The following is a 22,055-nucleotide window of genomic DNA, read 5'->3' on the forward strand; positions in this document are numbered from 1 at the left end:
CTTTCAAACTGTAGGAGAGACCCCTCTTTAGGGAGCATTAGTAGATTATGTTAAGTTTCCTACTAAGGCAGGAGGGGGACCCAACTGTCTTCAGCCTTCAACGTCATCAGATCAGCCGTAGAGAATAACATTTGACCAAAACACAATGCTGTAAAATGATCTAATAAACAGCATCCTTTAATAGGCATTAAAGGCAGTTTAAAAACCGAGTAAACTTCTTTGTCCAACCTGGATGTTTATACAAAACAGTAATTATTAGTAATTTGTAAAATATTAGATGCTGTCTTCATCACAAATTGAATAAATTATACTCTAATACCTTGGTCATTATTTCTAGTCATTTGGTAGAAAGCTCTTTAAACCTGATCTGATTTAATTCCACTAGCATACATTTTTTTCCAGATTATCATTCTTGAAATCATAGTTAAAAATAAAAGAAAAATTAATGATATATTTCATTTTTCTTTCTAATCTTGTCTGCATTTGTATTTGAGCAGTTTCTCAGATGTTGGATCACAATACAAACACAACCAATACAAAATAGACTCAAAGATTTCTTGAATACTTACAATATTTTGAGTGTATTTGGATTAATTATGCATATAAAGATTTTATTATTTAAATCTGTTCCAAATACATTGTGTCAATTATAGACATACCAGCTAAACACAATTGTATATTTCAGAAGATAAATGGGCATCAGTCCAATTGGAAATGGAAATGGCTAATGGATTTTATGCTAAAGTGCAAAGACATGTGGATTCTGCTCTGACTTGTTGCGAATAAACTAAATATAAAAATGACCCTTGTCACATGTCTCAAGTGGAAAAACTATCTGACTGCATGGCAAAGCCATTTACTTGCCAATTATCAATGACAGATATCATGTCATTCCTTAAATTCACTGAATATAAGGAGCTGCCTCATGCTCAGTCAGACTTTTGGTTTTCTTAATTCAGTTCTTGTAACCTTGACTGGCAGCTCTCCAAGGTTTCATAACTGGGAACATTTTCAACTTTTCTTGGAAGAAACTGAAAGTTGGACCACCTCCATACAAACTATTGTGTTCCATCTCTAAACGTAGTCCCTCCTTTTTTCATTCCCACAAACACTGTATGAAATGGGTTATAGTAAATATTGACTATGGTTTCAATTAGCTAAAGGGGAATACAAATATAGTTTCCTTTCTATTAAAGGGCAAAATGATGAAAAGTAGCAAGATCAGAAATCAAGAAAACCTAAGAACCAAAATACATAAAAAATGTTTCAAGGGTAGAAAGTACTTAAAGGGACAGCTAAGTTACTATAACTTAGGGGGACTTTATATGCTTCTCTTCATAATGTTGTCAGGTTAAAATGTATATGTGTGTGTGGGGGGGGGAATCTTATAATAATAAGCTTCAAATGATGTGTATCAGTAGTGGTTATACAGAAACACACATAGTACATATGCCATCTGATTCCAAGAAACTTTAAATAAACAAGTAGGCAGTGATCAAATATTTCTGCTTCACTAGTTTTTAAAGCATGTGTTAGATGAATGTAATGCTTACATTTGCTAAGGGCTTTTTTGTCCAACTCTGCACCACAAGAAAATAAGAACTGTATTTATTATTCTTTTCTTCCCATTTTTTTCTCCAGAAGCGTATCCAAGTCCAGAAGGATTAAAAGTGCTTTATAATCAGTTAATGATATAAATGTGTGAGAGCCACCAAACCAAAATAATAACAAAAATATATAAAAAAATGTGGAGGTGTACCTGTCAATTCTTTCATAACAGGCTGGTCTGAGAAAGAAATCGCAACTTTTCAGTCAAGGCGAACGAAACATTCCCAAATGGGAGACCAGAGAATGTTGAGGAGGGAAGAAAAGAAGGAAAACTCTGTGGAGCAAGACCGGAAATCTCTACTGGTCGGTAGAAAATCTGACCTTCAGCCAGGCGCTTGACTGATCAAGAGTGAAAAGCAAAGGGAATATTCCAGGTGCTTCTATTCTCCTTCCAGCAGAGTCGGAAAGAGGCATCTCCGCTCGTTCCGACGCTTGGAAAGGGAAGAAGGGCGGGAGAGAGGGAGCGAGGGAAGAGGCGTGTCTCTTCCCCACCGCCTCCGTCTCCGCTCCGAAAGGCGCTGGGCGCCTCAGCCCGAGAGCGGCGCTGTCAGAACTGGTGGCGTGCGGCGCAAAGTCGGGTTGCGCGCAGCGGAGGAACCCAGAACCGACCCAACTTCGCAGGAGTTTAGCTCACCTTCTTAAGCCATGCCCTCCACGGCCGGCCGGGTTTTGCTCGGAGGAGGCGGCGGCGGCAGCTCCTCTATACACGCTATCCCGGGAACTCCGGTAGCCGCGTGGTCCGGGCGCAGCGAGGCGCCCGCAGCCACCTCTCGCTAAAACCAGAGGCGTCGCCAAGACTCCGGGTTGTTCGAGGAGGCGCACCGCCGCGCGCTCTTCGCTTTACCGGGACAGCAGAGCCGCCGTTCCCGCCTCGTGGACGGCGAAGGGGGGCGGGAAGGGGGGGTGAAGAGACCGAGAGAACCCGGAGAGCGTCCGCCTGCCCGAGGAGAAGCCGGGCGGAACAGCCGGACCCCGCCCTTCCTGGCCCCGCTCACCGGGGACTGAAGGCAGCCGGACCCACCGTTTCCCGCCCGCGCCCCCCTTCTGATTCTGCCCCCCCCAAGCCATGACCTTTGGCCGGGGTGGCCCGCCGGTGGTGGTGCTGAACGTGGGGGGCACCCGCTACTCTTTCGCTCGGGAGGTGCTGAAGGACTTTCCCCTCCAGCGGGTGAGCCGCCTGCACGGCTGCCTGTCGGAGCAAGACGTGCTCGAAGTGTGCGACGACTACGACCGCGAGCGGAACGAATACTTCTTCGACCGGCACTCCGAAGCCTTCGGCTTTATCCTGCTCTATGTGCGCTACGGCCATCTGCGCTTCGTGCCCCACATGTGTGAACTCTCCTTCTACAACGAGATGATCTACTGGGGCCTGGAGGGATCCCATCTGGACTATTGCTGCCAGCGCCGGCTAGACGACCGCATGTCCGATACTTATACCTTCTATTCGGCAGAAGACATCCGGACGGAGCCCTCCGGAGGCGGGAGTGGCAGTGGCAAAAGCAGCGGCCAGCCCCAGCCTCCCCAGGGCCAGGAGAGCGGGGATGCTGTGGCCCCACCTGGCGCCGGGGAGAAGAAATGGCTGGAAAGGATGAGGAGAACTTTCGAGGACCCTACCTCGTCGGTGGCCGCCCAGATCCTGGCCACCGTTTCCATCCTATTCGTCATCGTCTCCATGGTGGTGCTGTGTGCCAGCACCATGCCAGAGTGGCGAACAGCTGAGAACCGAAGCCTGGAGGAGCAGAGCAGGTACACAGCAGACTCAATCAGGGAGCCTTCAGGGTAGGATGAAGTGATTAATATTTCCCCCATCAGTGGTGTGACCTCTGTCCCATTCTGGTCTCTGTGTCTTCTTCTGCCAGCATCAGTTTGCCACATGGGAGATCCCAATTCATTACACATCTCATTTGGCAAGGGGTAAGCTTGGTTTAACAGCCAGGTGATTCTTAAAAACCAGATCAACAACTTCTAGATGTCTGTGTAACCACACAACTAATAGATGGGTTTTCCTGGAAATTAAGCTTAAATTTAACTGGGTTTATTTTGGGCTACTAGAAACAAGATTTCACTGTGTAAGTCTTGAACTGTCTTCCTTTGGGTTGCCAGTTTGAAAATGTAAGAGCTATCAGATTTAAGATAAAACCACCTTGAGCTCCAGTGAAACTGATATAATAATGCTGAAATCAATTAGTCAATTAAATTTTCTGGACTATAATGGCTGCTTTGAAACAAATAAATGGCCTTTTGGTATCATGCAACAATGTGCGGTCCCTTTCATTGGAAGGATTCTATCATTTTCCAGAGAAATCTGTTAGAGAATTTGTCTTATACAGAAGTTGCCAAATTTTATTTATTGACTTTCAGTCAAACAATATTTATCTTGGGAAAATCATATAGAGGCAAGTAAAATTCTTCCCAAAAGATAATTTGCCAGTTGTTCTCAGTTATTCTCTATCAGTTCCGGCTGTAGGAAGAAGTGTAATGTTAGGTGTGTACTAACGTCATGTTCAATGCCAGGTAAGTGACTTACAAGCCATTTAGAACTAAGGAGAACAGCCTTTTTGAATCTACTTTATTTTTTACCAAAAGCCCTAAGATCCAGCCACCAGAGTCAGTTGTAAAGACATACACACGAGTTAAAGAACAGGGTGTCTTTAAGCACATTCTGAGCCTAAGAATTTATTTTTGGAAACCAGACTGAACTTTCAGTTCTACAAAAATCCCCTCATGGTTACCCCAAGCGTTGTTAATTTCTGCAGCTTAATTTAGAAGAGAAAGATTCCTACTGGTAAACTGCAAATCAGCCAGGGATCAACTAGTAGAACTCAGTTTACATTTTGTTCATCTTCTTTCTCAGAACATATCTCCAAGTCTCCCTTAAGAAAGTTATTATATTTTTATGGAAGTTTAAAAGAAGTTTGAAAAAATAGCCTTGAGATTTCAGTTCTTAATCATGCTGGAACCAACATTATCTGGCATCTTAGAGGCAATCAAGTTTCCAGCACTTAAATTTGTTTTGCTTTTCCTCAGGTTTGCTGGCTGCTGAACCATAGCTGTTATATACCATCTCCAGAAACCCTTCTCTGAACTGGTTTACTCTAAGTGTGATAGAATTATAAAATCCAGAATACCTAAATAGAATGACCGCTGTCTTTGCTCAACAGATATCTGATGTTGTAATTGCAATACTTTAGGAGGGGTGCCAAGTTGGGCAAAAGCTCTAGGGAGCTCTTATTATAAAATAAGTTGTCCCACAGATCATCAACTTTTTCAAAGATTATTGATTTTATAATACACCCAATCATTCATCAAACAAACATATTATATACAGATAGGTTTTGATGGGTATATCCCATGGAATAAGAAACAAATGAGTGGATATATTTTCTTGGATTATTTTTTGATGCTATTAAGAATATGCCTGTAATGGTATTCTTCCATTTGTCTAATGTAGATCTATGAAAGCTTAATTACTTCCACCCACAGAAGCTGGGCCAGTAATAGTATTATCTTAATTATCTTTGTGTCCCAAGTAAGAGAGGAAAATATGCCAGATTTCATTTGCTTCAAATGCCCATTATTCCTAAAATCTTTTCTCTTTAGAAAATGGTTTTGCATTGGTTTTGCAGAATGACAGCCTTTAAAGTACTCTTATTCCTGCAGTTCTGGTTTTTTTCTACTTTCCACCATGGTTGCAGTCATCCAGATTTTGCTTTCCAAGTTTTACAGTACTCAAAAGGATAATAAGACAGGATTATTATATTATTATACAATAGCACCTGCTGCCACTGGCATATTGGAAACTCTGTGATTATTGCTATTTATCCTACCCCCTGAAATAAAACATTATTATAAAATAATCATCTTACTTTTTAAATAATTTTCCCATACCTATATACAAACTCCAAATTGAAAGCTATGTGTTTAAGAGGAAGCTTTCTAAATAGGTTACCAAAAGGGTTGCCAACCAGGTTTGAATTGGAGAAAGTGACATTTGAATTTAAATGATGGTGGAGTCATGTGTCCTGTTTCTACAGTTTGATTGCAATCATCAGATTGTACTTTACACCTGTGCATACTCTTGACTTGGTTTTTTAATGGACCCAGAAGATTGTACTAATTGAAATAGTCTCACTTCAACGAGTTATCTTATTTCAAGAAGCAGGATTACCAAATGGATTCTGCAACTTAAAAAGTGCTACAAAATAAAGTATGCTTCAAATTAAAGAACACTTTATAAACTTAATGTGAGCAAGCTTATTAATGTCATCAGTCAAATCCTGATTAAGCTTACAGATACGCGATGCTCTATTTTGCTTCCTTATATATCTCAAGATATGAATACAGTAAGATTTTTTTTTAACCCCATAGACATGAAACAATTATTTAAACCATTTATGTTTAAGTGATAGGCTTTAGACAATGCATTCATATTTTGCTTAAATACAAATATTATGAAATTTTATAGGCATTTTCAAAATTAGGATAAAATGACACTTAAATCTGGGTAAACTGAAATGATCTTTTAGTCCACATACCTGCAAAGCTAACTCTTTAAAATAGTAGCTTCTATTATTGAACCTAATGATCTCCAACATATTTATTTCAAATTATTCTTAAGTATATGTTTTGGTTTTAAGAAGCAAGGGTCATGAGCCAATCATCCGATAGGATTGCTTTAGTGATGTGATGAAAACAACTTTAAACTCCCCCACCAAAAAAAAGAGATTACTTCAGGGACAAGTAATAATATAATGATATCTCTTGTATGAGCAGATGTAATGTGTACCTATCTGATGTGTGTATAAAATATATACAACTATTTATTTTAAAATTTATATCCACACACTTCTGGCAGGCCTGCCAGTGGCAAATGATGATGGTGATGAATGTGACGATGAGCTTCATTACAGCCACTCATTGTTATAAACTAGACTACTTACAAATATAAAACAATAAAACAGTTAAACCCCATAGGCACCTGGGCCTAAAACAATCAAAATATATCAAACCAAACCAAATGAAGGGCCCCACAAACACATCAGCCTCAGGCCTGACACCAGATCCAGCATGAGGACTTCAACTCCCAGAATTCCACAGCCAGCAACGCTGGCTGTGGAATTCTGGGAGTTGAAGTCCACATGCCTTAAAATTGTCAAGTTTGGGAAACACTGCCCTAGGACACAAGGTGTTGTCCACATCACTGGAGGGATGCTGTTCCAGAGAGCAAGGAGCGTAACATAGAAGGCCTTCTTTCTTGATCCCATAAGATGACAGTATTTATTAGAAGAGATGGGAAGGGAACCCACTTTGCCGAAATGTACTGGGCAGGCATATAAATACTTAAAAATAAACAATCTCTCAGGTATTCAACCCCTATGCCAGTTTACGGTGCAGCAATGAAGTACGACAAACAACATCAATTAAACCAGGACAAATAAAATAAAAGTAATAAATGTTACCAAACACACACACACACACACACACACACACACACACACACACACAAATGCAAACCAATGATCATATAAAGTCATAAAACTGCAAAGATTGAAAAGAACGGAAGAAAATAATTTGAACTGTGGGATCCTTGGTGCTCTCTGAGCTTGGTTGTTTTCTTGCAGACATTTCCTTACCAAACTAGGTAATGTCATCAGTGCACCAAGGACCCCACATTAAAAAGAATGTTTGCTATACCAATAGATCTTTAGTTTTCTATTAAAATCTGCCAGGAGGGTGGGATCCACCTCTTTTTTGCTAATGGAAAGTAACTCACAGAAATGTGTGTTATAGAGCAGGACTTTTCAACCTTTTCACCCATTGTACCACTTTTAGGATATGGCAATATCCGAGTATCACCAGTTGCCTAGCAAGGTATCAAAAACTTGATGACCCCCCCCCCCCAAAAGGAAAAAAGTGATAAAGTACAGGTAGTCCTCGACTTACAACAGTTTGCTTAGTGACTGTTTGAAGTTACAATGGCACTGAAAAAAGTGCCCCCCAAGCCACAGCTAAGCAAGACACCTGGCTGCCCACCCAGCGGCACTCTTCCTCTTGTCCGAGGCCTTCATTGTTGTGAGCATTTCTGTTGAGGATTGGCAGCGGGGGTGGGGTGGGGGGTGTTTGGTTTTTATTCCCCCTGTCTGCTGGGTGGTTGCAGCAGGCTTTGGTCACTTCACATGACCCTGGGACACTGTGACTGTCATAAATATGAATCAGTTGCCAAGCATCTGAATTTAAATCATAAGACCCTGGAGATGCTGCAACATTCCAGCTGATCGGCGCATCTTTTGGGCTCAGCAGAAGCGCCAGTATCAGCGCTGAGCTCCAGCTGGAGCCTGGCGCTGATCCTGACACTTCCGCTGAGCCCTGACAGCCCTGCAGCTCCAGCCATCTCTCGCTCAGGCTTGTGCGGTGCTGCCACCGGTTCAGCTCATTCCCCTCCCCCGCTACCACTTTTCTAGGATGGTCGCGTACCACCTGCCAGGTGCCAATGTACCACAGGTGATACCCATACCACTGATTGAAAAGCCCTGTTATAAGAGTTCTACATAATATACTGACTACATGCAATGAAAGAAGACAAATATCTGCCTTATAGAGTCCTAGAATTGAAACAGACCTCAAAAGACCTCTAGTCTCACATCCTCCCAATAGAAGAAATTTAGTTTTATGCTACCTGTAGGAGATGGCCAGCTATCCAAAATGCTGTAAGTAATGTTAAAGAGGTTTGTTTTACTGTACATACCAAGTAGCTAAATAAAACCTCCTAAATAATAATAAAAAAGATCTATTCATGAAAGAGTTGGCTGAAATTCAAAAGCCAAAGGTTTTTAAGGCTACCATTTTTCTGTTCTTTGCCATCACATTCTGAAGGGACAAGAAAAGTTCTGGAAATGTTTTTTATTTTGTTTATTTATGCATCCCCCCCACATACAGTTTGCTTTTATTTGCTGAGCAACAAGATTGGTCTCACAAAATTGTTTACTTCAATTGTAACAATTTGGAAACAATTTGCAGAATTTGTCTGTAAGGTGCTCTGTTATGCTGATTGATAATGTGAGTCAGCAGAACAGTTTATTTTCAGCAGAATATTTTTTGAGGGGTCCTTGGTGCTCTCTGTGGTTGGTTTTTTTTTTTTTTTGCAGATGTTTCATTATTACAGGTAATGATAGCACACTAGCACTGATTATGTTATCTAGTTTGGGTAATGAAATATCTGCAAGAAAACAATCAAGTTAAAAGAGCACAAACGACCACCTCATGTCAACCCTGAGCTCCAAATATTCTCCTTTATCCGTAGAATATTTTTTCCTACAATTTTCCCATACTATTGTTTAAAACTTAGCTGTACTCATATAGGCATGCTTTTGGATAACTCTGGTCCCAGATGAAGATTTACATTCACATGAATTTCAAAAAACACTGGTTGATCACCTCAAGGTAGTCACTGTAAGAACATCCAGTTTTGTGAGCACATTAATACGTTTAGTACCTGGAGGTTCATATATAATGTTAAGCCAAGGGTGAATAATCATTTGGGGGCTAATGCCAGCCTTTTATTTTTCTTAACTGTTTTTTTCAACCACAAAATACTACAGGGGATGTGGCAGTAAAGTATGACAACAGAAAAGAAGAGATGGAAGTTTCAATGCATTTCTTCAATTTGGCTCTTGTTAAATTACTGTAAATTAAATATATGCATCTTATAAATCTATTTTTTATTTAAATAAAAAACTATTATCTTAATTTGGCAGTTTGCTGCTGAATTTTGGCAGTGATCCAGCAAACAACTTATTAGCTGCAGTTTGGCCTGCCATGCTCTAATCCATGCATTCATTTTTGTCTTAATGTGGTATGTGAACAGCCTAAAATTGCACTAGTTTGTTATTGGAAAAAAAATCTAACAATGCACCCACAATTTCATGTTGGGGTATTATGTAAGCTTGCTTTATCTGAATTGCAAAACTTTAGAAAATCACTCAGTGGCAGCTGTGTGAAAACTTATTCTGCAAGTAACATGGCTCATGTTGACTAGTCTTTGTGCATCACTCCTGATAAACTAAACAGACACCCAAACTTTGGTAGTCAGTATTGGAATAATTTGGAGCAAATTATTTGTTTCTTTTCATTAGGGAACAAACTTTTTCCTAATATTATTTTCCCAATCTTCTAAAATTTAATAATTTGTGAAGTTTCAAGTAGTGGCTTTCTATTTTGTTTCGTTTTTTGTTTGTTTTTTTGCATTTTACTAGATTCTTAGAAACGTGTAAGTTTCAGCTTGGCAGCACTGGAACACAAATGTAGTTTGTTTGGGTGTTATTTTTTTAAAAGGGCAAGTAGAAGTGAATAGAATACATAAACAGAGCATCACAATTTAGTTGTATAGTTGTTAGCAACCTTAATATGCAAGCAAATGTCTTCAAGAGATTTGAGCTTATTTAGAAATGTCAAGAGTGCCAGTCATTTGCAGTTGATGCAGTTTTATTCACTTTAAGTAGGACTATTCCAGATCCAATAATTCAGATTGGCATGCATATTTTTGAGAATTAAAGATAGTGAGGAAGAAAAATGTTTGTATGATGATATCGTATGTCAAGTATTTTGTTTATAATGTTGCCTTCCAGAACAGTTTGTGGAAGTGCAGATTAGTTGTCTTTTAGCTGAGAACTCTTAGCCTTATATCTTAATTCTGCATGTTTGGATTAGAAAAAAAATCCACTAAGTGAAGTAGAAATTACTGCCAAACAATGTATTGCAGATTAACGTATAAGATTGCTTTGTGGTCTCTAAAAATACCAGATTTGCTTTCAGTTTGCAGTTGTCCCTTTTTGCTCTCAACAATAAATGCATTTGCAACCCATAGTATTTCAACAGGGAATATAAAAGAACCGAATTGCTGTTACATATTGAAAACAATTTGTGTTAATATTCCTAGGCCACATCTCATCATCATCATATGCAAAATAGCTTTTCTCATGTTTGCTAAGTTAAGCATCTGATTCCCATAGAAATCAATAATAAATTTACGCTTTGCATTTAATTGCTCTCTTATTAGAGGAAGCAGGTAGCAATAGCCTCCTGCCAAAAACCAAGTCATTCAAGTAACCACCAAAACATCACTGCATGGAATGGCCATGGCCATGGCCATGGTCAGTCAGAGAAAAGCTCTGTTTTTATTCTCCTTTAATGGTGGCTGCTTTTTCCGGAGGCAAGATTTACATGGCTGTTTGCAATCCACAGCCACTTGATGTCTTTCCAACTAAGGGATTTGCCACAGTTCTGAGACAGCTGCAAGCATTGTGTGTCCATAGATTCCTGTGACATAGAGAGCAAGCGAGGATGAGCCTTAAACAATGAAGCAGACAAGCAGGGCACCTGTCTTAGCTCTGCCCTAAAAACAATGTGCAGTCCCCAGGGCAACAATCATACATATTTCATTCCCTTTGTTCCCACTGAAACTACAGGAAAAGCTTAAATCAGCCATGAGATTAATAAGAAAAGAAGAAAAAGGGAAGAAAGGGACAAAGCAGCAAAGTATAGGACCAGGAGCACAGAACAATCACTTACGAATGAAGGCAAATATACGTGTCCCAGGATAATATTGCAGAATCCAATCTGGGTCAAAGACAAAACTTCTGGTCCCAGTGACCAACCCAGATTGCAATAATCATTTAGCCTGAAATTTGGATCGTCTTGGTATGAGAAACTACGTATTTACGGTTGCTTAATACGGATTACTTTTTCTTTGAATGTTCTAGGATGATGGCATGTTCAAAGTTGCTATTTTTTAAAGAATGCTAGTGTCACCTTGATGAGGATGAATTAGGAGGAGAAAATTTTTGCTAGTCCAGTATAACACATTAAAACAATTACATATAACATATATATAATGTAGCCATATTGTTTGGAAAACAGGATGGTAGTTGTCATGGGGGTAAACATGTGGAAAATAATACGCAGCAGGTTTTCCCTTCATTCTGTGAAAGAGAAATGGAAGAAGTGAGTTTGAATTTCTTTAGCTTTTGAAAATGTAAGCTCCACTTGTATTTTCCACCCTAACCTAAATGGCAGAAACCTCATAAAGGATCTTGAATATTTCTGGCCTATGAACTTCACAGTAAATGAATTCTAAGCATAACCTATTGAATTGTATGCTATGGAAAATCTAATCCTGGCAAGCTTTTATAGTGCTTTAATAGGTAATATGCAATACCACCTGACACTATGAAGCAGTGGTGGGATTAAAATATGTGAACAACCGGTTCTCTGTGTGGATGCTGCTTCCAGAAGTCCATTCTGGGCCTGGGCAACAAAAAATTAGATACCATTTCTTCCAAAGTGGTGCGAACTGGCTGAATCCCACCACTGCTATGAAGCCACATAGAACACATGCACACTAATCTTGTAATGACAGTAAATCTGTCTATGGATGCTTTTGGAGATTTAGAAATGACTATTAGTAATCTATTAGCCTCAGAAACAAGACTGAGCCCTTAACATCGTATGCAAAAGTTGTGAGTCTGGTTCTGCAAATGTTAGCTATCATTAGTTAGATAGTTAATCATATCAATCAAAAGTTATTATTTTACTGATTGATATTCTAAAGAATGTTGGTACTGTATCAGAATACTTATACTTGAATGAAAACTAAAACTTCATCATAAGCTAAAAGAAAGTTGGCAAAGTTTCATGTAAGCGCTTAAACTTCATTTTAAATTTCCTTTAAAACATAGAAAATTAAGACATATTTCCACCACATTCAAGAATCCACAAATCCTTTTAAAATTTCAGCTGTATCACTAGATCTCAATTTAGAGCACCCAGTAGAATTGGATTACTTTCCCATTGGTCTTAGCAGTACTGTTACCATAGAGAGGCTTGCTGGAGAGACTGGAAATTGTTGTCTAATACAGCTTTTTTAGGAAGAAAAGCTAAGAACATAAATACTTTTTTTAGCACATGCTAAACGCTGCAAATGTATATGCATTTTCCTGGGGCAAAACTTCACAGTTTAATGGGACTTACTTTCAGTGAAGTAGACACACCTGTGGCTTAAGACCTTCCTTTGTCTGTACTGAATGGTATGTCTTCAGGTTAGAATTGATAAGCAGAATGTTGTCAGTTTCCAAATATAGTATTACCATCTGGCTTTGAAGCTTAGGGAGGTAAACTGGATAAAAGCTAAAGAAAGCAACAAGAAAGGTTAATTGATTTTTGCAAAAAGGGAGAACAAATAGGACCTCCGGTGCATCAAACTTAGTTGCACAAAGCCTCTTGAACTGGGGCTAGAGTAAAAGGGGGAACTACTTGATAATTTGATCTGGTGTCAATTGTTTCCTAGCAAGACTACTTAGGGCCCCTTAGCCCTATGGGCAAGTCATCCTTTTTCATCCTTTTCTAGTGTCATTGTTTCGATTATACACTGAATTATTTTGGAGGCAGATCTAAAATATGAGCTGAGCTATTTGGGGTTAGCATATTCAGTGATACTGAGAACTAAGAGCCGTTTTCTTTCCCTCCCTCTTTCTCATGCTAAAAAAGTTGCTGGTTCTTAAACGTTGAAAGGGTAATAAATGTTACATAAGTTCCCTTTTACCTCATACCTGCATCATATTGGATTGAAGCATATAACACATTATGTGAAAATCCATAAGCATTATAAGGATTTCATATAATAGAACTTGAAAAATTGCTAATATTTTTCAAAAGGATTTTAATCAGAGTGACCAGTGTTAATCAAACTGGACCAATAGTTTTACAGAATTATAGAATCATAGGGCTGGAAGGGACCTTGGAGGTCTTCTAGTCCAATCCTTTGCTCAAGGCAGGAGTTCTTATACCATTCTGGACAAATTGCTGTCCAATCTTTTCTGGAAAACCTCCAGTGATGGAACATCCACAACTCTGGGAGGCAAGCTGTTCCATTGCTTAATCATTCTCACTCTCAGGAAATTCCTTCTTGTTTCCAGTTGACTCTCCATGAGCTTCCATTCATTGCTTCTTGTTCTGCCTCAGTTGCTACGGAGAATAAATTGACACCTTCTTCCCCATGACAGCCCGTCAGATATTGGAAGACTGCTATCATGTCTCCCCTGACTCTTATCTTTATTATTATCTTTATTAAGCTAAATATACCTTTTTTGAATCGTGGTGACCAGAACTGGATGCAATATTCCAAGTGTGGCCTCATCAGTACAGCATAAAACAGTACTATCACTTCCTATGATTTTTATGCTATCCTTCTGTTGATGCAACCTAGATACTTTGGGGTTTTTTGACAGCTGCAGCACACTACTGATTCATTCTTAGATCCCTCTCATAGTTACTACTTTTAAGCCAGGTACCTCCTATTCTGTACCTATGTAAGTGGCTTTTCCTACCTAAGGGCAGGACCTTACTTTTCTCACCACTGAACTGATCTTATTGGATAGGGCTCAATGCTCAAGTCTGTCAAGATCCTGAATCTGGAGCTTATCTTCCGAAGTGTTAACTTTCCCTCCTAGGTTGGTGTTGTCTGCAAATTTGATGAGTTTTCCCTTCTATCCTCTCATCTAGTTCATTTATGGGGATTTTGGAGAGCATCAGGCCCAAGACCTTGAGGTACTCCACTGCATGCATCCCACCACATAGATGTACGTGGATTTGGTCCACTTTGTCAAATGCCTCACTGAAGTCCAAGTGCACTATATCCACAGCATTTCTCTGATCCACTAATTACTTTATCATAGAAAGCAGTAAGGTTGATCTGGCATGATCTGTTTTTAACAAACCCATACTGACTTCCAGTAATTATCTTGTTCATTTCTAGATATTTACAAATCTGCTGCTTATTTTTTTTCAGGAGTTTTGTAGGTATTGATGTCAAGCTGATCTGTAGTTTCCTGCATCCAGGTTTTTTTTTTGTCATTTTTTAATATTAGAACCACATTAGCTCTTTTCCGGATCTTTGGCAGTTCCCTTCTGCTCCAGGAGTTCTAAAAGATTTCATTCAGTGGTTCCATGATCACATCTGTGAGTTACTTCAGTATCCTGGGATGTAAATTATATAGTCCCGGAGAGCAGAACTCATCCAAAGGAGATAGGTGTTCTCTTATCAATTTTGCCTATTTTTGACCTATATTTCTGTTCTGTTTCCCACAGTGCTGCTTTTGATAGGTTGGGCTATTTTTTCTTGTTGCATAAAGACAGATGCAAAGAAGGAATTAAGCAGATCTACTTTCTCCCTGCCAGTTTGACCTATCATAGGACAGATTTATGCAAGGGTGGGTACAGGAAGAACAACTCTGAAGGAGTCTGATGGCATAGGCAAGAATGATGAAGAATAGCAAATGTAAAACAAGCAAATTAAATACAAATAGCATTGTGCTAGATTTCATGAGCCACTGAATCCTAAGTATACTTGGAGGTAAGTGCTAGTAAATCTTCCTTCTGAACAAATAATAAACGTTATTCTACCTCAAATTCACATTTACTTTTAAACAATTCAAAAAAGGTTAATTACTGATTTTATTGGGATTGTGTAAGGGTAGGAGTGGGAATATGTGGTTGGTTTCTAAAGGTACTTCGATGCAAGAATAAAAGCACATCCTCATCCACAAACTGATGTTGTCAACTTTAATCACAGGCTGTCTTGTCTTTTGTTTCCCCCCCTTCGTGTTTCTTGTCTTGTATATTCCATTTTATTCAGATATTTAGTGGATGATGAGGTCATGCCTTTGATTTTTCTATTTTTAGCTCTAAAATAAATTTGCAGAAGAATTTTATAAAACTTTGTAAAGGAAAATGTGCAATTCACAACTGAAAGCTGCTTTGACAGCTCAGAATATAATTACTTTGAATAGAACAAACTAGCCTTATTACTGTTTTTTTTAAAAAAATTCTGAAGTGGTTTAAACTAGAAGACTACTTTGTTTAAGTCTTATCAGTAAGAGCAAAAAGTAAGAAACAAATTAAACGAAAGAATTGATTTAGAGTAATCTCCTAGGACTCGGGGAGTTGTAAGAGACCTAAGTTTAGAATCATCATACAATTGTTAAAATAATTTTCTTAGAAGTGTAATAAATATTCTAAATTAAGAAAGTTGAATACAAAAGAAATAAAATGGCCATATCTATTGGAATATTTAGCTTTATTTTTTTTTTCATGTCAGCTCTCTCTGTGCCCCTGCAAGTAATGCTGAACTACATTTCTGAATGAGTTTAATTCCTAAACACATGAGAAATTCTGGGTGATTCAGAGTACTTGCTCTCCTTCCGGTAAACTCTGAAGATCTGGTTTTTCCTCCAGGCCTTGGATTAGGCTGAATGGAGGAGGTGGTAGGTCTGTGTGAGAGTTCACTTGTGGGTCATTCCTTCCAGGTAAGCCATTGTTATATTTTATTAATTGTTTTTCATCCGCCCAGGCTCATTTGCAGTCAGGTACCCTTATAAATATGTCAGATAAATAGTATCCCTCAAATCTTAGCAGAGCACCAGGTTAGAAAATATTACTACATTCTCCATTGGAACTAATTTTGTTTTTGTTTTTTTAAAAGGATGGTAGTTCATCATTACAACGTGGGGGAAGTATACTGGAATTATTTGCATTACTATTGAATAGACATACAGCTATTGTATAACATATTGCTCTATATTTATTTACTTTTTTTGTTCCTTAACAGAATTGTGTATGCAACTAAATTGAAAACCAGAGATAAATATAGATTGCAGAATTCATTGTTTAAACTAAAAATAAAAATAATCAGAACAAAGTTAACATGTACCACTCTGAAATAAAATGTCACTATTGTTGCATCTATTAGGATTTTCACAAGTTCTGCTACTCTTCATCAGGAAACATATTTCAGAAAGCAGAATGAAGAGAGAAGAGTGAAACAAAATAGAGAAGGCTACCCTGATGAAATAGAAAATATGCATAATTGAATAGTTTAAACTCTATTATGAATTAGAGCATTCATGTTATGTTAGATGAGCAGAACTAATTCTCCCATTTTTTAAAATACATAATCTAGTTGTTATTTGAATATGTCTCTAGTCTTAGGTGAATATTCTCTTGATAGGCAGTAAACTAGAGGTAAATCATGCCATTTAAATAGTATATAAAAATGATTGGCTGACATTCAGTATTGTTGTCTCTGTAATATGCCATGGTAATAATTCTAAATGATTGAGAAACAAAATTAAAACACTTTAATTATAAATTAAATAAAAAGCCACTCATTTCAATTCAAAAAGATTGCACCATATTTACCTGAAAAAGTCAACCTTAAATTTAAGATACTTCCCTTCCTACCAACCCTAAAGGCAAACAGACAAAAAAACTACAATGCAGGCAAAAGCCCTGTGGCAAGTTCAGTTTCTTCACATGGTCCAGTAGAGGTACTAATTATATTTGAATTCAATACTGGAAATTTCCCCTTCCTTGATAAATGTATACATACATGCATGCACGCATGCATGCACGCATGCATACTTCTAGGAGCACGAAGCCGAAAACACCAGCCTAAAAATGACGAATGGGATTTCATCGAAATGTTGCCAAGACACTTCCAATTTGACGTGGGAGAAAACCTGAATAACCAAAGACCTACATACAAACACTCACGAATTAGAAATCTTACTTGAAAAAATAACAAAGATAGGACAAACAAAAATGCTAATTGATTAAAATATTAATTAATAATTATTGATTATTAATTACTGATAAAATAAGGTACTGAGTTTATAAAATGCATATACAACCATTAGGTTTTGGCACACACAAATCATTCATACACAGAAGCACACAAACATATCTTTCTACTTCCAGAGAAACAACAAAGAAGAAGGAAACAGATGGAATTGAAGTGAGGGGAAGGAGTAGCATCACAAAGGAAAAAAAAAAGAGAAATTCTGCTTAGACTTTAGAAAAGGGATTAAAATTGATCAGAAAAGCATCTTTAAACAAATCTTCAAAGGCATCCATGCTTTTCAGCAGTGATTTGTCCAGTCATTTGCACCATGTCCCCATTTCTTATTTTTTATTTTGTTCTCAACAGCAGTTTCTTTTCTTTTCATTCAATTCACAGGTAAGTATTTTGGAGGAAAGCTTTCCTTTCTTGGTGAAAATTGTATGCAGGTATTGAAACATCATAAACATTGGAGATGGATATAAAACAGCCTGAGCCAAAAGTACAGCTATGGGAAGTCTCTATAATTAACTGTTTTAGTGTACCTCCATTGTGAAAGCACGAATGCTGACATGGGATTCCACTTTTGGTCATTTCTACAGGTTACAAGTTATGCTTGTCTTGTATAGTATTTTGCTTACTTTGGCATCTTGTTTTGACTTCCAGAGGCTGGTTCTGAATTTTGAGACTCTTCTAGCTGCAACACAAGCGTAGCAATAGGCAAAGGGGGGGGGGGCTTTTTCCAATATCCGGCTGATAGAAGTGAAAGAAATGCAGAAATGAAAACCAAGTAAATTTTAAAATGTTAATTTTGACATTTTGTAATTAATTCAGGAAAACAGTAGGGCAGAACTGTTTGTTGCAAACTTATTACCTCTGATGGTGTTATACAGTGTTCTTTGGACCCTTTTTATATACATGGAGTCCAAATTGTCCCACATTCATATCGTCTCCATCAATATTTTCAGAATTACAGTGCAAGTCTTCTCTTCCTCATGCAATACAACTTCTGGAATAATAGCACTGCTAGACTGGAATCTCTACTTTGTTTTAAACTTTGCTGTTTTGAAGACACAGCAAGGGTATAGTTTAACATGATTTTAGAGGTGGGAAGAAGTTGGGCAAACATTGTAGAGCTTCTTTTCCCAACAAACCAGGTCTTTTAGATGAGTTGGAGTTTAATCTCCCTAAGCAGAAGTATCACGTCTGGTCTGCAAATATCTGGATGCCCACCAGATGGCAACCAAAGAGTGCAAAATACTCCACTTTTCTTTGCTCTTTCCTGGACATCTGGAACATTGCAACCCAATCATACTATAATAGTTCAAAGAATGGCCAACTGAAGTCCAGCACATATGGAGGTTACCTAATCTTTGGATCTCCTTTGGCTTTTATTTTGATGGCTGACATTGCTGCAATGATTAAGTCTATGTTCTGTTCAAAAATTATTAAGAGGCATTTTCTGAACATGATACTCGGTTTAAATCAGAAGAATCCTCAGTGTTTTAGTGCTTCTGTTTGAACAGTTCACAAAAACTATCTGCTGCTCTTTCAAGGCTGTAACCACAGAGAGCTGTTCCATTCTATTTTCGGTGATTTCAAATGCTTTGGAGGACTGCTTGAGCTATTTTACTGCTGAATAGTAATCATTCATCCAGAAAAGCATTTTAAATAGCCCAGCACTAGTATTTTGAAGAGGAATTCACAGATAAATTAAACTGCAGTATAGTTTGAACCAAATATGGGAACATTAAATTAATTGTTTCACATATATACACAAAATCAAAGAAGTAAATGAAACATTTAACCTGACCAACATATTAAGTCCTCAGATTTTAATGATAATGATAATCCCTTCCCCCAGAAATCAAAATATCTTTAAAAAAGCTTTAAGAAAACATAACCAGATGAGAGATCCACATGGAAGACTTTTAACACAATAATGATTTTTGGAAGGAAAAACAATAAGAAAACTGTATAAAGTCAATTTGACTTTGAATTTGGCATATTTCTCTACTAAAAGTCTGAGTCCATGTCAGTGTAAAAGTGTCTATTAAAGAACCCTCTAAGCATTGAAAAATATTCCCAATAAAGAGTTTCAAATAAATTTAATAGTTTTTCTTATGTTCTTTTTGGCAGGATAATTGAAGCAATTTGCATCGGCTGGTTCACGGCAGAGTGCATTGTGAGGTTCATTGTCTCCAAAGACAAGTGTGAGTTTGTTAAGAGACCACTGAACATCATTGACTTGCTGGCTATCACTCCGTATTATATTTCTGTGCTGATGACAATTTTTACAGGGGAGAATTCTCAGCTTCAGAGGGCTGGAGTCACCTTACGGGTTCTGAGAATGATGAGGATTTTTTGGGTAATTAAATTGGCCCGCCACTTCATCGGCCTTCAGACACTTGGCCTGACTTTGAAGAGATGCTACAGGGAGATGGTGATGCTGCTCGTCTTCGTTTGTGTTGCGATGGCAATTTTCAGTGCTCTTGCCCAGCTTCTTGAACACGGACTGAAAATAGGAAAACCCAATGAAGGCTATGCGAGCATTCCTGCTGCTTGTTGGTGGGTTATCATCTCCATGACCACAGTTGGTTATGGGGATGTTTGTCCTATCACAGTACCTGGAAGGATTCTTGGAGGGATTTGTGTAGTTAGTGGAATTGTTTTGTTAGCCCTGCCTATTACATTCATCTACCACAGCTTTGTCCAGTGTTACCATGAGCTCAAGTTCCGGTCTGCTAGATGTAGCAGGAGTCTTTCTGCGGAATTTTTAAATTAACAAATAGCACATATTGCATTTCATAGCAGAACTTAAAATATTGAAGAAAGTAGTAAGTTCTTCTTCATCGTTTTTCATCTTGGTGTCTGAGGAATTATGAAGCTGGTACAATACTCTATGACTTAAGAGGAATATCTCCCTACTCTGTTTGAGGGATGGTCACTTGCTCTTCATCTCAGAAGACCTGAGATTCATAAGGGAGAAAACATCTTCATTTTCATAGTCTCAGCGGTTGTGAATGTTTCCAACTCATTTCTCCAAATCCTGAGAAGTCCTAGATCATGGGTGTCAAACTCTCCGCATCACGTGATGTGTCATGATGTATCACGACTTTTTGCATTGCCGGAGCTGGGGCGGGTGCGGCCTCCGCATGATGCAATTAGTCCACGGGCCGGCAATTTGATACCCCTGTCTAGATAGTATAGTATATTGTGTCTGTGTTTTTAAAATACTCTTTTGATTTTGAAATGCATTTTAAATGACATATCAATAAGAAGTGTCCAACTTTTAATTACCAGGACCACATGTGACGGCATGTGAATTGTTAAGGGCCAGGATATTGGGATGCAAAGGGGCAGAGCCAAGATATTCTTTCCTCCCCCTTCAAAGTTTTGATCAGAAAAGAAGAGTTGCTGTTATTTTACAAACCATGATAAGTCTATTTTAGGGCATTCTGGAGATATGTCTCATGTCAAAATCGCAGAAAACGATGCCACCAATTTTTAATAACTGTAGTCAGAGGTGGATTCGGAGCTACAAAACAAATAGTCTCAGGATGGAGGGGCAAATATATTCTCTGAAGGCTTAAATTGCTCCCTTCATAGATACAAGCAAACATACTCACCCAAATACATGTTTATTTTTTTTAAAAAAAAATACTGGTCAGATCCATGTTTACGTAGAAGAAATCCATGAAAATGACTGAAATTTGTTAGCTATCACTATTTTGTGCAATTTATTTCATTGCATTTTTTCCTAAGTACAATTTAATCTGTATCCGACATAATACATACGGGTCTTGGTTTCAGTATAAGGAACAAAGTGACTGGTATTGTACACTAAGAATTATGGGGAGAATTGTGATTCTTTATTTTGAAACTTACATGAAAACTATTCTTGAAAGTTGGGTATCTTGATTTAGTGTGGGAGGACAAGCTGCTTTTCTGTGAGGAAAAAGCTACCGTATTTTCCGGCATATAAGACGACTTTTTAAACCCTGAAAATCTTCTCAAAAGTTGGGGGTCGTCTTATACGCAGGAATATATGGGTAGCTGTTCTCTAAATTTAAAACCAATCTGCCCCCTAGTGGCCAGCCCTATTTTTTTTTTAACAGAAATAAGCACTAACAGGACAAAGCTTTCTAGCAGCAAAGGAATGGAGCTCCTATTGTGCTCATCTATAAACAGAAATTCAACATTGTACTGTATTTTCTGGCATATAAGACGACTTTCTAAACCCTGAAAATCTTCTCAAAAGTTGGGGGTCGTCTTATACGCCCAGTCGCCTTATACGCCGGAATATACGGTAATCAGAATTGGTGAAATACAAATTGAACAGTAATAGTAGTTGTAATAGTAATAGTAGTAATAAAGGACAATCTTCAGAGTACACCCAGTGAAGTTCCCTAGATTGCAGATTTTTGTTTATGAGTTGCAATTTATAGCAGGGGTGTCCAAACTTCTCAACTTTAATACCTGTGGACTTCAATTCCCAGAATTCCCCAGCCTGTCAAGTCTTAAAGTTGCCAAAATTAGACACTCCTGATTTATACAATAGTACAAATATTTTTGAGAAAAATCATTGTCTCCCTTCCCAAAAGCTGCTATTGAAAGCAAATCCTAAGCCTAGTTTAAAATCTGCCTGCAGAAAATTGACATATTTTGAAGCCCATAATGTCCACAAACTGGAGATTTGAAAATATATCCTTGCTAGTACCATGCATGCTCTTTTTTGTCATCACTTCCATTTACAAACCTTGCACATTCATCCACAAGG

The 22,055-nt window shown here is 38.2% G+C and overlaps 1 protein-coding gene across 2 annotated transcripts; it reads left to right on the forward strand.

The window, feature by feature from the left end:
• Positions 1–2,118: 2,118 nt before the first annotated feature.
• On the forward strand, positions 2,119–21,353 carry KCNG3 (potassium voltage-gated channel modifier subfamily G member 3). Of its 2 annotated transcripts, none has more exons than XM_039329739.1 (2): positions 2,119–3,387; positions 19,415–21,353. In XM_039329739.1, the coding sequence occupies exons 1-2, from the start codon at positions 2,675–2,677 to the stop codon at positions 20,058–20,060; spliced, it is 1,359 nt and encodes a 452-aa protein (XP_039185673.1). In that variant the 5' UTR covers positions 2,119–2,674; the 3' UTR covers positions 20,061–21,353. The 2 variants fall into 2 exon arrangements, with proteins under 2 accessions (XP_039185673.1, XP_039185674.1); XM_039329740.1 differs by having other exon boundaries at positions 2,123–3,354.
• Positions 21,354–22,055: the final 702 nt, after the last annotated feature.

This window comes from Crotalus tigris, unplaced genomic scaffold (genome assembly GCF_016545835.1).
Source record: "Crotalus tigris isolate CLP2741 ecotype Arizona unplaced genomic scaffold, ASM1654583v1 scf7180000024411.593283, whole genome shotgun sequence".
NCBI classification, from domain to species: domain Eukaryota; kingdom Metazoa; phylum Chordata; class Lepidosauria; order Squamata; family Viperidae; genus Crotalus; species Crotalus tigris.

Bases quoted from the DNA above. Each gene is read 5' to 3' on its own strand.
- KCNG3 (XM_039329739.1), top strand. From the start codon at position 2,675: ATGACCTTTGGCCGGGGTGGCCCGCCGGTGGTGGTGCTGAACGTGGGG. The intron at 3,388-19,414 runs GTAGGATGAAGT...TCTTTTTGGCAG, and splicing joins TCAATCAGGGAGCCTTCAGG to GATAATTGAAGCAATTTGCA.